This window comes from Aotus nancymaae, unplaced genomic scaffold (genome assembly GCF_030222135.1).
Source record: "Aotus nancymaae isolate 86718 unplaced genomic scaffold, 86718_ANA_hifiasm-v0.15.2.pri h1tg000067l, whole genome shotgun sequence".
In the NCBI taxonomy this organism is placed as follows: domain Eukaryota; kingdom Metazoa; phylum Chordata; class Mammalia; order Primates; family Aotidae; genus Aotus; species Aotus nancymaae.
Window position 1 is genome coordinate 37089136 of NW_026988482.1, and position 14972 is coordinate 37104107.

Below are 14972 nucleotides of genomic sequence, written 5' to 3' on the forward strand. Positions count from 1 at the left end.
CATGAGGGCAGGGTCTCAAGGGTGGGCACTCTGGCCTTCTGGATGCTGTATCAGCTTCATTAGTCATGCAAGCTTGGCCCATGCTTGAAGGGTAGACACATATGGCTTCCTGTGTGACTGTGGAAAAAGACTGCAGACAGGAGGAGGAGGAGGAGGAGGAAGAGGAGGAGGAGGAGGAGGAGGAGGAGGAGGAGGAGGAGGTGGAGGAGGAGGAGGAGGCGGCGGCGGCGGCGGCGGCGGCGGCGGCGGCCATGGCAGAAAAGAAAAATCAACCCACTTAGATGTGCTTCATTTATGCTGATTTCTCAGCCCTTCTCTTTCTGGACCTGACCCTTTTTCTTCATTAAATTCCCTATCTCTGATGAAATATACATTCTTGCTAACCACAAATTTCAAGTGTTCCCAATGTCTTATGACATGATTGAAATGCAGAAAAGCCTGATTTTTCAGATCAGAGGCTGTCAATGTTTTTTGATCATGTCCTATTTTAGTCAAATGTTTTTGAGCAATTAGCCCAGTATCTGTATGCTAACATTTTATATTACATAAGTTTACTTTGTATTAATATATTACCTTATCACATATATCATAAAATATACACAAATCAAAGATGGGCTAAATATTTACAAATCTATATTTTTAAATAACTTGCTAATTATGGTGGCTGTGCTATTAGCTGTATTTAAGGTATCACATATATTTAGGGCAAGGTACATTGTTAATGACATTGGTTATAAATCCATAGTTCGAGTAGTCTTATAAATAATTTCATCATGTCTTGACTGACGTCTTGTCCCATCTGATTACACTGGCACTGTTTTTAATCTCATGATATGAGTGGCAGAGTGCCTGCCAGTAGGTCAGGTGTTAGCTCCACCATTTTTCTGGTTTGCCAGGCTTGCATTGCTAATACTACCTTCAAATCAGAGCTTCTGTGCAGCTATCTTCTGAGGTCACTTGTTTATTTTGTAAGGGTTCATTTAGTTAGAGCTCCAGCATAAAATGTATAAATTCACTTAACTGCCACCAGAGAACTGCAACATGTCATAGGACGATGATGGGAGTCAATGCGTGAGTCAGGACACTGCTGGGTCGTGGAGACCTCTCCCTTTTCTCTAGGAGCTGCTTGTTCTTACATGTCACCCTGTATCATGTGCCACATCCTGAGATCTGACATTTTGAGGGGGCTGCTAATCTCAGTGAAGCTGACCCTCCATCCTGAGGCTGGTCTGGCCTAAGAGAGGTAGGGGTATGATGCTGGGAAGCCAGCAAGGGAGGTGCTGGTAAGAGACACCCCACCCAGGGCTGGAACAGCAGTAAGAAAGGCCCTGGGTTTCCGTCTGCTCCTGCCTGTTTGGCAAAATCACAGAGGGAGCAGTGCTCTGGGCACCCGGAGCTCATTAACAGGCCTTTTGCCATATGGATTCTGGGCGTGCTTCCCACTGGCAATTTGGTGTCCATTCGTGATGCAATGGCCACAGCTCATTACTGGCTGCGCCACAAAGACTTCTTCCCCTGTGCAATTGCTTCCTGGGGAGACCTCTTCTCCAGGGTGGATGGAGAGATGAAGTGACCACAGTTCTTTTCTGTCTTTGTCCCCACCCTGCCATGCCCCTGACAGGCTGACGACTCATTTGTATGTGTCAGTGCTGCTGAATTATGAGGGTCCTTCTGGGCGCACATGAGTCCCAAGCAGAACAGACACCTCATCTGGACATTCCAGGCTGCTAATCAAGCACTTTGTCAATTCAGCCGAGGCCCATGTGTGCTGTGCTTTGATGTGGGGATGCTGATGTGGCCACATGGACCCACCCCCTGCAGTAGCTGCACTCCAGCCAGCCGTGGCTTCTCCTAGTTGCCTGCGAACAGTCAGGGCCTGCTGAGGGACTGCTTTACCCTGGGCCTTTACCTGACGGATCCCCTCCCCATCTTGCCTATATCTCTCTGGGTACCTCTTGCATCCCCCAGGAAGGAATCCCTGCCCCTCAGATTGGATTCTGCCTTCTTGCTAAGTGCTTCATTTCCAGGTGGGTTTTTTTTTTCCCTCCTAACAACACCTCCCATATCACACTGTAATTTCTGGCTTTATGTCTGTGCTCCTTATGCTTTATGAGGTTAAGGGTTTTTGCCTGTCGTTATTCCTATTTGCTCTGTGCACAGCACAAATGATTGGACACAGCGGGCCTAGAATCCTATAATATTGCAGGGTTGGAAAAGATGCAGGAAAACAGGCACTCTACGCCTTTTGTGGAAGGATCAATTGGTGCCTGCACTTTAGGGGACAATCTGGCAGTATCTGTCAAATTTCAAATTTCAATCAGCAAAATATTTTTTGGAAATTTATTCTATAGGTATCCATACATATACAAAGAAAATAAATTCAAGGCTATTCACTGAAGCATTGTTTATATAGCCAAAGATGAAATAATCTAAAAATTCATCAACAGAGGATTTGTTAAATAAAATACATCTACATAATGGAATATAATGCAGCTATGTAAAAAGAAGTCAGGTCAGTCTAGAGTCATATGAACTAATCACCAAATATAATGATTTGAGGCACCATGTAGGGAGGTGCATATATAGTAGCTTCCAATTGTGCTTTTTTTTTTAAAGAGGGGTAATATACACATATGTGCTTATATATGCTATGTTTGTACATGCAGAGACTATCTGGGGAAGGATAACCATAAACTGAAAACAAGATATTTCTCTGGGAAGATATACTAGAACGATATAGAAGAGATAATTACTTTTCTCTATATATCCATTTTTACTTGTTTTCACAATGTGCATGAATTTTTTAAATTAAAAACATTATTAAAAACAAAGGATAACACTAAAGAAACAAACCAAAAAATGGTTGAATGAATAAATGTAAGACCAGGATTCTAAACTGGCTCTGCTATGTGTGGGAAGAATTAGAGCAGAGAAACACTCTCCCGTGAGGTCCAAGTGTGACTTCACTGCACTCTTGGGTCACCTAGATGCTGCCTATGAAGATACTGCCAGCGGAGGGTGTCCAGCCAGCACAAGGGCCAGGCAGGCCAGCATTAGTGCAACCGGCGGACAGTTTCTTTGGCACAAAGGAGCAGTAAACTAGCATCTGGGGGAATGTATGAGGGGCCTGAAGAAAAGAATGAATCATTATGAAATGAGTGCGTGTGGAACTGTGGCAAGCCCATGGCTTTCACCACCAAAGCAGAGCCCAGGGTTTTATTTTTGTGTAGGGACAACAGAGTGTAGTACAAATAGCCCTGGAGATGAGACAACATGATTCCTGAAGTAACTGAAGCCTCTGGGCCTCAGTATGCTCCTCAGTACGAGAGGGGTGATGACTGTGGCTGCCTCAATAGGGTTGTCTTGAGAGAGCTGAGGGGCTATGCAGAAAGTCTTTGGGACAGTGGCCTGGCCCATACATAGGCCCTGACTGCTTGGTGGCTCTGGAGGAGTCTCCTACATTCCATGGGAGTAAGTTTTCTCATCTATAAAACAAAGGATTTCAATATGCCAGTGGCTTTAATTTTTCTGAGTAGAAATGGCTTTGAGAAGTTGGTGAATGCTTTGGTAGCCAGTCCAGAAAAACGCATATAGGCCTAGGCACACACACATTTGTAAACTATTTTCAGGCTGGGTGTTGTAGTTTAGGCCTATAATCCCAGCATTTTGGGAAGTGGAGGTGGGCGGATCACTTGAGGTCAGGAGTTCGAGACCAGCCTGGCCAATATGGTAAAACCTTGTCTCTACTAAAAATACAAAAATTAGCCAGATGTGTGGGTGGTGTGTGTCTATAATCCCAGCTACTTAGGGGGCTGAGGCATGAGAATCACTTAAACCAGGGAGGTGGAGGTTGCAGCAAGCTTGGGCAACAGAACGAGACTCTGTCTCAAAAAAAAAAAAAAATTAAGGGCATCGAGGGTCTTCAGAGGCTCATTGTGGACCCAGGTTGAGCATCCTGGGTTGGTCAGTTACACTGGTTCTTTCTAACACTAATATACAGGGTCTCTGAGACTCATGATCTTTAACATCTGCCTTCCTGGAAACAGAGAAGTTTGAAGAAAAATGAAAGGCAGGATAATTCCTCCACTCTATGTGAGTCTCTCTTTCCCTAGGGACAGAAATGAGTACCTATCATTTCTCAAAGAAAACAGTTAAACCTTTCTTTTCTTTCATCATCCCCTCTCCTCCCACTTTTCTGGGTAGGGACACTGTTTTTTGTTTTTGCTATTAGCTTTCTTTACTTTTCATTTAAACTCCATCTATGGTCTATGCTGTAGTAATATCACTCCAGGTTGATTCTATAGAGGAAAGCCAGATTGGGAAAATGCAGGAAAGAAAGGAAGAGAAAAAAAGGAAGCACAGGAAATGAGTTCTCGCTGGCACTGTGAAGTGTGTGTGCCTGTGTGCTTGTTTGGGGTGGTCTCTCTTTATGCTATAGATGGTATATCAGAGGCTCAGAGAGATCGCCTTGGCTGAGATCATGTCACTTTCAGGAGTGATTACAGATTCAACCAACATGAAATAAAATTAATTGAAAGTCTGTGTTCTGGGCTCTGGGTATAAGGTAGTGAACAAGATAGTTTAGGTTTCTATCTCTGTAGAGGTTTTATGGTCCAGTGGGGCAGACAGAAGCCTGAATGTCTGTCAATTCTGTTTCTTTCTCTCATTGGTGATCAGTTCAGTAGTATATGTGAATGAGGAGCTGAGATAGCAAATGAAGGGGGTTGGGCTGTCAGGAAAGGGCTCTCCAAGGAGGTGGTATGTATACAGAGAAGGCATTTATGCTTTTTGAAGGGTTGGGAGGTAGGGAGAGGACAACAGGTAGAGAGGAAGCCCCCTGAGGAGGGAAGATAATTTGGTTTACATGAGGGATTGAAATATGGCCAATGATGCTGGGGACGGGGAGGAACGTGGCAATGGATGGGGGTGAAGAGGTGATGAGAAGCCAAATTAAATGAGTGAATTCAGATTTTACCATAAGCAGGTGGGGTCATTGGCAAAATCGACTTGTGAAAATATTACTGGCTTCCTGGTGCAGAGTCAATGGTTCATATGCAAAGAGAAACTTCACTGTTATCTCAGTGGTTCTCAAGGGAGTTGGTACCACGACCTCTCAGGGGTGTCTCAGAAATTTTAATGACATTTTGATTGACAAAATAATGGTGTCGGCCCCTGTTGGCATTGAGTGCACGGGGCCAGGGGTGCTAAACATCCTTCAAGGATGCTCCCTAGTGAGGCATCTTCCTGCCTCTGACTTTTGAATATTCCCATGGGATATTAGCGGAGGTGGAAAAAGTCTGTTTATAATGAACTACATGGAGATCTGAACTCTTGTCTTACAATTTCAAATCAAAGTCTTTTTGGCACATTTCCAAGGAAATCAAGGAAACTTTACCAAGTATTGTTTACCATTTCATTAAATCAGTTTACTGATGCTCAGGCTTGGGAGTCACCCGTGCAGCACACCTCCATACCCCACAGTGGATTTTGTAGCTGTCACCTTCACAGTGACTCTTCATACGGGAGCAAGCAAAGCACTACTCCATTTGGTCTTTGAGTATTTACATTTTGAAGATTTTTTACTATTAATTTACTTCCCTTTGTTTCTCTGTTATGTCACTGCGTTGACTTTAACAATCAGGTGGGTAGGCAGTTAAATCATCGAAGAATTCCACTTTAAGACAGTAGAAGGCATTACAAATCTTAACCCTAAAGGATGTTTGGGTCTGATAGTATTGAGAACTCCTGCTCTATCTCCTATAGCACACACACTTGTTAGCCCAGCTTTGTATAAGAGAATCTGAGGCTCAGAGAGGTCGAGGAACTTGCTCAAGGTCACCCAGCTAATTTAGAGTGGAGCCCAGGATTTAATGTTCAAAATTGAGCCTCTCAGCACATGGCAATGCTGCCTGTTGGTGTCCTGTGCACTGGAGACCTAGTTGGGGAAATCCACTCTCTGGAGTTCCCCCTTGTGATGGGAAGTGCTTACCCGCCCAAGCTCCTTGTCCTCCAAGGCCAGGACACCTGTGCTCTCTGTGAATAGCTTCACCTTTACAGCTGGCAGTGCATGGGTTGTGGAGAAGTCACCTTGGGTGCCCCAGCTGCAGAAAAAATCAAAGAGGTCAATGTAGACATATCTGCCTTGGTGAGGCTAAACTATTCCCTTGTTCCCAGGTCAGGTGAATGCAGGGTTAACCAGAGGCAGCAATGGTTATCACATCCTCCTCTCCTCCCCTCCAAAGCTGCCAGAGTAACAAAAGTGTTAATTAACTTGTTAGGGAAATGCAAGACAGATGCTCAGAAAGTTGCCATGGTCTTCATAGAGCACTATAAGGAATCACCTGAAATCAGCATAAACTCAAGTTGGTGAGAACTTATCCCCATGCATTTGCCATATCTACAAACTATTCCAGGGCAATCACTAATATTTCATTGTATCCTTTGACTTCTTTGTGGAAACTGCAGTTCTAGATTTTGGGATGGGGCTTTATTTGGTTCAAGCCAACACTTGACTTTCAAATGAGACTTCAGCAGTAGTGGTGGGGAGGTGGAGAGCCCATTTCCACTGGCATTCAAAAAGGAGTTGAATAAGATTATGGAGCTCCACCCTGTCAAGGTCAAAGAGAGACTGGAAGGGAGAAGGATGAGAATGTGGGAAATGCCATTCCCTGCTCATAGTCTGTGGATATCTGAGTTTCAGTTTTTCCCAGATGGAGCCTGGATTACCCAGAATCTGGGTATAGCACCAGGTGTGGCTCACATGAGCCCCTAATGTGCCCCTCAAATACAGCCTGTTCATTCATTATTATTCTTACAGAGAATTCAGCGCTATCCATTCTGTGCCTGCAAACAGAGTGATCTTCCAGAAGTGTTAACTGGACTGCACTGAGCTCCAGGTCCATGGCATCTGTTTCACTGCACTCAAGGGGCAATCTGGACCCCCACCTATGGACTGCCACTCATCCACTCCAATGTCACAGGCCTCCTGACTCTGCCACTTCAGGCCTTATATGTATGGTTCCTCTGTTGGCAGTGTTTCACCCCACCCCACCCATTCACTGGGCTACCTCTTTGGGGCTCAGCTTAAAAGCCACTCTCCCTCCCAATCTAAACTGTGTTCTGGTATTAACCTCTCTTTAGCATACTATTTAATTTTGCATCCTAGCAATCACTGGATTTGTAATTATTGATTCGTGTCATTGTTTTATAGCAGAATCCTCTAATATTCTGTAAGCTCCATGAGCACAAGGACTGTGTGTTTATGTTGCATACCCAGAACTTAGCACAGTCCTGGACATACAGAAGGCACTTAACAAGTATTTGTTGAATAAATGAATGATGCCAAATATAATGTCTTTTACAGAACTAGAAAACATCATAGATACAATTTCATATAGAGAAGTTTTTTTATTTTACTTTATACAATGATCAACTTTCATACTTTAAAATGCTTATTATAATTTTTAATGACTCTATATTACATTTTATATATGCACCATAATTTATTTAGCCATTGTTCTATTACTGAAATAGAAATGAGCATTAATTTTGTTTTGTTTTTTGAGTGGGTGTTTCTTTCTGTTGTCCAAGCTGGTCTTGAACTCCTGGTCTCAAGCAATCTTTCCACCTCAGTCTCCTGAGGAGCTAGGAGTTAGATATTAATTTTTGATTTCATCTCTGATTGTTTCCTTGGGATGGAGACCTAGCTGGGAGATCATTCCTTCATTCATCAACAAACATTTAGAGATGTTACACGGTTCCAGGAGCTGTGCTCATCAATGCACACTTTCCAGGCTTGAGATGCCTATTCCCAAAATGCTTTACACAAAGGCAGTGACTCTCCTGCCACCATTTGGAAATGGGAGTGCAAATCACAGGCTTCCTTCTTGCCTGAGTATCATTATTCACCTTTTCTTCTGGCCTATTTTATCATTGTTATTTTCATGGATATTTTGCTGACTACTAGTGGGCTTCAACATTTTACCCTGTGTTTGTTGGAAGTTTGTATTCTTCTTTTGTAAATTACGGAAACCTGCCTACTAGTCTCAGTGTTGCCTTTAATCAAATAAATCCTATTAACTCAAAGACACAGGGAATCTAGTAAGAGCTGAAAAAAGAAGACCAGGAAAATTGAGATGAGGGGAAACCAGATCCATGGGGATCTCAGTGCATGAAACCACTGAGAAAGCACGTCAGTCATAGTAGAGACAGAGAGGACATGGAGGAGGCCATGAGATAGGACAAAAAGTGACAGGTTTCAAACACATCAGCAAAATGTTTGAGGTACAGATAGAAACTCCTAAGTGGTTCTTAGCAACTGCAGCAAGACCTCAAGATAGGGAAATCTTTGTCTCAGCAATGGCAAGGGTTTCGAACCAGATATTTTTAGTTCAAATCCTGGCTTAGTCACTTGCAAACTATGAAATTTGGGGCAAGGACTTCATGTCCCTGTACCTCAATTTCCTCAGCTATAAAATAAGCTCATTTCACACACTAGCTGTAAAGAACAAACAGCTGCAAGTTTGGAAGAGGTTGAGAACCCAATAAATTTTGGCTGCCTTCCCTTCCAAAATAAGATGTATTCTAGTAATAGTGATAATTGCTTATCTATTTAAATTTACTTACTTAATGATTAGTTGACATGTAATAATGGTACATATTTATAGGTATGATGGTTAATACTGAGTGTCTACTTGATTGGATTGAAGGATACAAAGTACTAATCCTGGGTGTTCTGTGTGGGTGCTGCTAAAAGAGATTAACATTTGAGTCAGTGGTCTGGGGAGGGCAATCCACCCTTAATCTGGTGGGCACAATCTAATCAGCTGCCAGCAAATATAAAGCAGGAAGAAAAACGTGAAAAGGAGAGACTGGCCCAGCTTCCTATAGCCTACATCTTTATCCTGTGCTGGATGCTTCCTGACCTTGAACATTGGACTCCAGGTTCTTCAGTTTTGGGACTTAGACTAGCTCTCCTTGCTACTCAGCTTGCAGACAGTCTATTGTGGGACCTCGTGATCATGTAAGTGAATACTTAATAAACACCCATATATATGTGTGTGTGTGTGTATATATATGTATGTGTATATATGTGAGTGTGTATACACACACACACACACACACACACACACACACACAGATCTTATTAGTTTTTTTCCTCTGGAGAACCCTGACTAATACAATAGGGTACAGAGTGCTTTTTTTTTTTTTTTTTTTTTGAGACAGAGTCTTGCTCTGTCACCCAGGCTGGAGTGCAGTGGCGTGATCTCGGCTCACTGCAACCTCTGCCCCCTGGGTTCAAGTGATTCTCCTGCCTCAGCGTCCCAAGTAGATGGGATTACAGGTGCCTGCCACCGTGCCTGGCTAATTTATTTTTATTTTTAGTAGAGACAGGGTTTCACCATGTTAGCCAGGATGGTTGAGAACTCCTGTCCTCAAGTGATCCACCCACCTCCACTTGCCAAAGTGCTAGGATTACAGGCGTGAGCCATGACACCTGGCCCAGAGAACTATTTTGATACATGTATTCAGTGTATAATAATCAAATCAGAGTAATTAGCATAGTCATCGTCTCAAATATTAATCATTTTTTTGAGTATTGGGAACATTCAAAATCCTCTTTAGCTATTTGAAAATATGCTAAAAATTATTGTTAACTATAGTCATCCTGTAGTACTTTAGAACACTAGAACTCAGTCCCCTTATCTTGCTGCACTTTTGTATCCTTTGTGACATCTACCCAACACATATTTATCAAGTACTTACTAAGTATCTGACCTTGTGTAAAGAAAGCAAGATTGACATTGCCCTTTCCACTACACAGATGAATGGTAAAATAGCTATTATCACTGCCATTTCACAGATGAGAAAACTGAGGAGATACACAAAAATCTTGCCTATTTTATTCCACGAAATCATGACCAAGTTGGACCAGAACCCAAAATCTCATTTTACAGCTTTTGCTGCTATTATTGTAAAAATTATCAGTAATAAGCATTATTAGTGATTAGCAACACTGGCAAAAAATGTGACCATGAATTTATTTATGATTAATTGTACTATTAATCTCTTTGGATGGCTGGGTGTGGTGCCTCGCTCCTGTAATCCTAGTGCTTTGGGAGGCCACACATTAGAGAGTAGCCAACATAGAAAGACCCAGGCTTTTTATTTTTTTCTACAAAAATAAAATAATTAGCTGGATATGGTGATGCATGTCTGAAGTCCTAGCTACTTGAGAGGCCGAGGCCTAAAAATCACTTTAAGCCCAGGACTTTGAGGTTACAGTGAGCTATGATCACACCACTGTACTCCAGCTTGGGTGACAGAGCAAGACCCTGTCTCTAAAAGAAAATAAATAAATAAAAATAAAAGAAAAGACATCTCCTTGGGCATTCATTATACTTGGTCATGGGGATGAGCAAGATTCCTGCTGGAAACCAAAAGAGTTCTGAAATGAGAAGCTTTAACACTAAGCCGCAAAGAGCCCTGAGCCCAGAGTCCTGGGGATACTCCACTGTGTGTTTCCATGGTACTGTCCTCAGCGTGTACGGATTTCCTGGCCTCATCAGTGGGTACCAACCCAGGATGCCTGAACCCCTGCTGCTACCCAAAGATGTGCAGCTCATAAGGCGTGTAACATGCGTCAGACTGTGGGGCCGTCAATGCTTCCGAGAACCCATCAGCTGGATGGAATGCAGGCCGCTGGAGGCTGCCCTGACAACCCCTGTCCTATTGGACACTGAGCTGCTTTTCCCTTCTACCAGGTCCTGCAGCTGTGCTTCCCACCACGACCCTTGGCTCACCTCAAGTTGTTAGGTCACGGATGAATCCCAATTGAACTATTGAACTATCAGATTTCAAAATGCTAACCTGGTCCAGTGAAGCAGGCCAAAAGAGAAGTTCCCTCATCTAATCAGGACTGGCTGTGTAATTTTCAGGGCCCTGTGCAAATAACAAAGGTAGGTCTCCTTGTTAAAAAACAAAACAAAAAACAAACTCCAAACACTCCAAAACAAAATACACAGAAAAAGTGTCATTCAAGGTACTAAGATATAAAGCATTTTCATTTTCTTGAGTATTCCCTCTGCTCAACTGCACACTCCATTGTTTCATGGGATGTCACAAACACAAGCTTGAAGATAAAATGATTAAGAATTTCAAGATGGCAACAAAAGAACATTAAACCAAATGAGGGCCCCTTCTGAATGTAGGAGCTGTGCAGCTGTACAGGTCACATGTCCATCAAGCTAGCTCTGACCCAATGCCACCCCAGTCTGGTTAGCCTGGACTGAGGAGTAGGTGTTGGCTGGCACTGGCTGTTAACATGAAACTTCTGGTCTTAGCCACAGTCACTGGATTCTGTGAAAATTCTGGCCTCCTTTTGTCAAGGCTTCCTACTCTTAGGAAAATCAAGAAGGTTTGAATATTTGCACCCTTCCTTATCTTCCTCTCCCCTGTAGGAAAAAATGTCATGAAAATATTCATTCTTTGCCCTTTTCTAGCCATGGAGAGATCTGGCTATATTTATAATAAAAATAGCTAATATTTATTCAGATTACTGTGTGCTAGGCACAAATTCCTATCTCACAAGTGTGACACAGCCGTACATGCATTTGATCATTTGAAAGCCTCTTGGCTGTCTTGTGAAATGTCTACAATTATCACCTCCAGAGTTATAAATGAGGCTCAGAGAGGCTGGATAATGTGTTCAGGGTCACACACAGGGAGTCAATGGCAGTTAGACCTCACAATTCAGACTCCTAATCGGGAAACCAAGTTTGTTGCCTCCCTTGCTCCTTCCGTCATTCACTGCTTTATGTCTTGATTAAATCAATATAAGTTATCTCTGTAACTCAAAGGGAAAGTTCTATTTCAAGACTGGTGGGACTTTGTGCCACTCTGCCTTTTTACTTCGAATTTATTTCACATGTTCAACGTACTTCACAGAGCACTACATCCCACACAGACAAATTAGCCGGTGGAAGAAGCCTCAAAAACCTTGGCCTTTTGGTGGGATCACACACCCAAAAATGAATCTATTTCTCATTGTTACATTGTTCTCTGCCCATTTCTTTGCCCTTGTTGTGCAATCAACTGTGGCTATTAAGATGAATACCTCTTAAAACTGAAATACAATTGCACTTTGATTTGAAAATACCAGAGGTGGATGATATTTATTGCAAGCAGAAGTTGGAAAGGTTAACTGACTAACTTCTCTCTGAAGACAAAGCAGATAATGTAAAATGGGGTAGGTGTCCCTATTCTGTGATCCCATCCTTTCTACCACTGTACTCACACTGAATGACTAGCTTACAAAAACGTTAAAAATAAGCCACCAATTATTGAGTACCTATGGTTTGCCAGGCCCTGGGCTTAGTGCTTTTAATGAATTATCTCAATGAATATTTCTGACAGCTCTGTGAAATATATTCTGTTATTTCCCATACTTTACAAATAGAGAAACTAGGGTTTAGGGAAATTGAGTAACTGGGCTAGGATCAGAATTGGGCTTCAAACTCAGAGTTTCTGACTTCAAAGCCCATGCATTAAATCACAGGGCTTTACTGTGGTTTATTTAAAAAAAAAAATCTATATCTGTATATCTATCTATCTATCTATCTATCTATCTATCTATCTATCTATCTATCTATCTATCTCTATGTCTTTTGCACCTGACACAGGACCTGGAACACAATAAACATTTCTTAGTAACTAGAAAGAACTGACAAATTCAGAATAACCATGTCACTAAATTCAGGGGATTATACAGAGATGAGATACATGAAATAACCAAAGGTGTGACTGTTACCTTCAACTGAGGGTTTTATCTATCTCTTTGAGGAGTTTTTTTTTTTTTTTTTTTTTTTTTTTGAGCAAACAAACTCTCTGAAATGTGCACAGCAGCTGGCAGCATGCAAAGGATACTCAGAATATAACAGCTCTCTAGGGAGCAAGGCGTCAGTCCATGAAGGCTGAGGGATGGCTCTCCAAGGGCTGGCAGTGATGTGGCTGCCAACGGTATAGTGATAGAAAGTGCCACCAAGTTATGCAATAAGCTGCTATTATTACTTTTGGTCTTTTCAGTCACAAGCACATAAGCAGAGACTGTAGAAATGCCATCACCCACAGGGGCATCTCCGAATATGAAGGAATGTGCATTGGGACATGTGTGCCTATTCCAAGCCAAATACTTCCTGTAAGAGGGTGGCAAATAAGCAGGTGAACAGCATAATGACTAACCTAAAAGTGCCATATCGGCATCAGATGAGGCTCTAACGTTCACTGCTTAGAATTGTATCTCCAGTTAGTGCTTCATTTAGGAAACGTGTCCTGAATGTCTACTGTATGCAAGTCACTGTGATAGGCACTGGTATGGATCCAAAGGTGAGTGAGATGTAAATTCTGCCCTCATGGATATTACATTCTTTTGGGGGAGATGGCACATGCAGAAATAACACTTATAAGGTATGAGAGTGCCTCGGCTTTCACATCTATAAATTAGGATAAGAATATTTATTTTTATTATAAATATAGCCAGATGAGCATAGTGGTCTGCACCTGTAGTCCCAGCTACTCAGGAGACTGAGGTGGGAGGATTGCTTGAGCCCAGGAGTATGAGGCTAGCCTGGGTGACATAGTGATACCCTGTCTTTTAAAAATATAGAACTGACCCAGAGGATGGAGTCCTTGATGGAAGGATATGTAGGATATAAGCTATTGCATATGCAGTGTTTACCTCAATACCTAGCATATAGAAAGCACTAAAAAATGTAAGTCTTCATTTTAGGATTATAGACCAGGGGTTGTTAAATTATGGCCCATGGGTATAGGCCTGCTTATGTATACCTCATAAGCTAATAATGGCTTTATTATTTCAAACGACTGAAAATAATCAAAGGAATCATATAACACATGAATATTATATGAAAGTCAAATTTTGATGGTCATCAATAAGGTTTTATTAGAACATGGCTAGCTTACTCATTTATTTTTTATCTATGGCTGCTTTCGTGCAGCAATGGCAGAATTGAGTAGTTGTGACAGAGACCCTATGGCCAACAAATCAAAAATTTTTACTTTCTGGTCCTTTATAGAAAAAGCTTGCAAATCTCTGTTACAAACAGTTAAATTGCCGAGTTGGCCTAATGGAAATACTTTTATTTTCATTAGCAGTTTAGCAGTATGCTCACCTGGGCATATCCATAAAGACAAACTGTAAACATGCACTTACAAGGACAGCTCACCCCGTGGGGATCCAATTTGCTGCTCCAAATTCTTCATGGAGTTCTTTCTAGCACTCTTAGTTTATTAGAAAATTGGGGCTTGTGTATCATAGCATTTCAGACACGTGGTGCCCAAATGCTGCTTCCTGATCCACTGGAGCTGGCTGACTCATTTAGTCACACTACATCATTATCAAATAATAAACATGAGTAGCAGATAATTCATATTTGGGGGGATGGGGGTGACTTTTAAAGTCTCAGCACATTTTTTCTCCAAACCTGTTCCACAGTGCCACCACTTTGAAAGAGAACACTTTGATCTGGGGGAGAAAAGGAGGGAGAGGAATAGCCTTTTGGGAGAGTGGAGCTCAGAAGAATCTATGGGTAAAGCAACCTTGTTCTGTGTGTTTGGGGAGCATCTGCTTGATCACAGTCACATCTCTGTTTACTATTTAAAGCCTCTTATTTGCGGAAGCCTCCTCAGACCATATGTTATCAACAAATGTTGCTAATCAAATACACACAGTAATTTTCATTAGAATTTTTCCCCCCATGAACAAAAAACAACATTTGCCACATAGGGAATATGCCTCCCAAAATGACAGTAAACATCCACTGCAAACCTTTGACAACAGAGTGATATTTACAGATGCATATGTGAGTAAGCCGAGAACACACCCACGTTAGGCAAATAAGGACCCTTGGAGAATTGGATTTTGTGCAGGTTGGTGTTGGGGTCGGGGGTGGGGG

At 42.1% G+C, this 14972-nt stretch overlaps 1 protein-coding gene across 16 annotated transcripts in view; it reads right to left on the reverse strand.

The window, feature by feature from the left end:
- Nucleotides 1-14972, reverse strand: part of CADPS (calcium dependent secretion activator) — a 472594-nt gene that overhangs the window by 186205 nt on the left and 271417 nt on the right. For all 16 annotated transcript variants that reach the window (XM_064367295.1, XM_064367298.1, XM_064367286.1 and 13 more), the window contains exon 7: nt 5990-6101. In XM_064367295.1, the coding sequence (XP_064223365.1) occupies nt 5990-6101 (112 nt within the window). The remainder of the gene's footprint in view (nt 1-5989; nt 6102-14972) is intronic.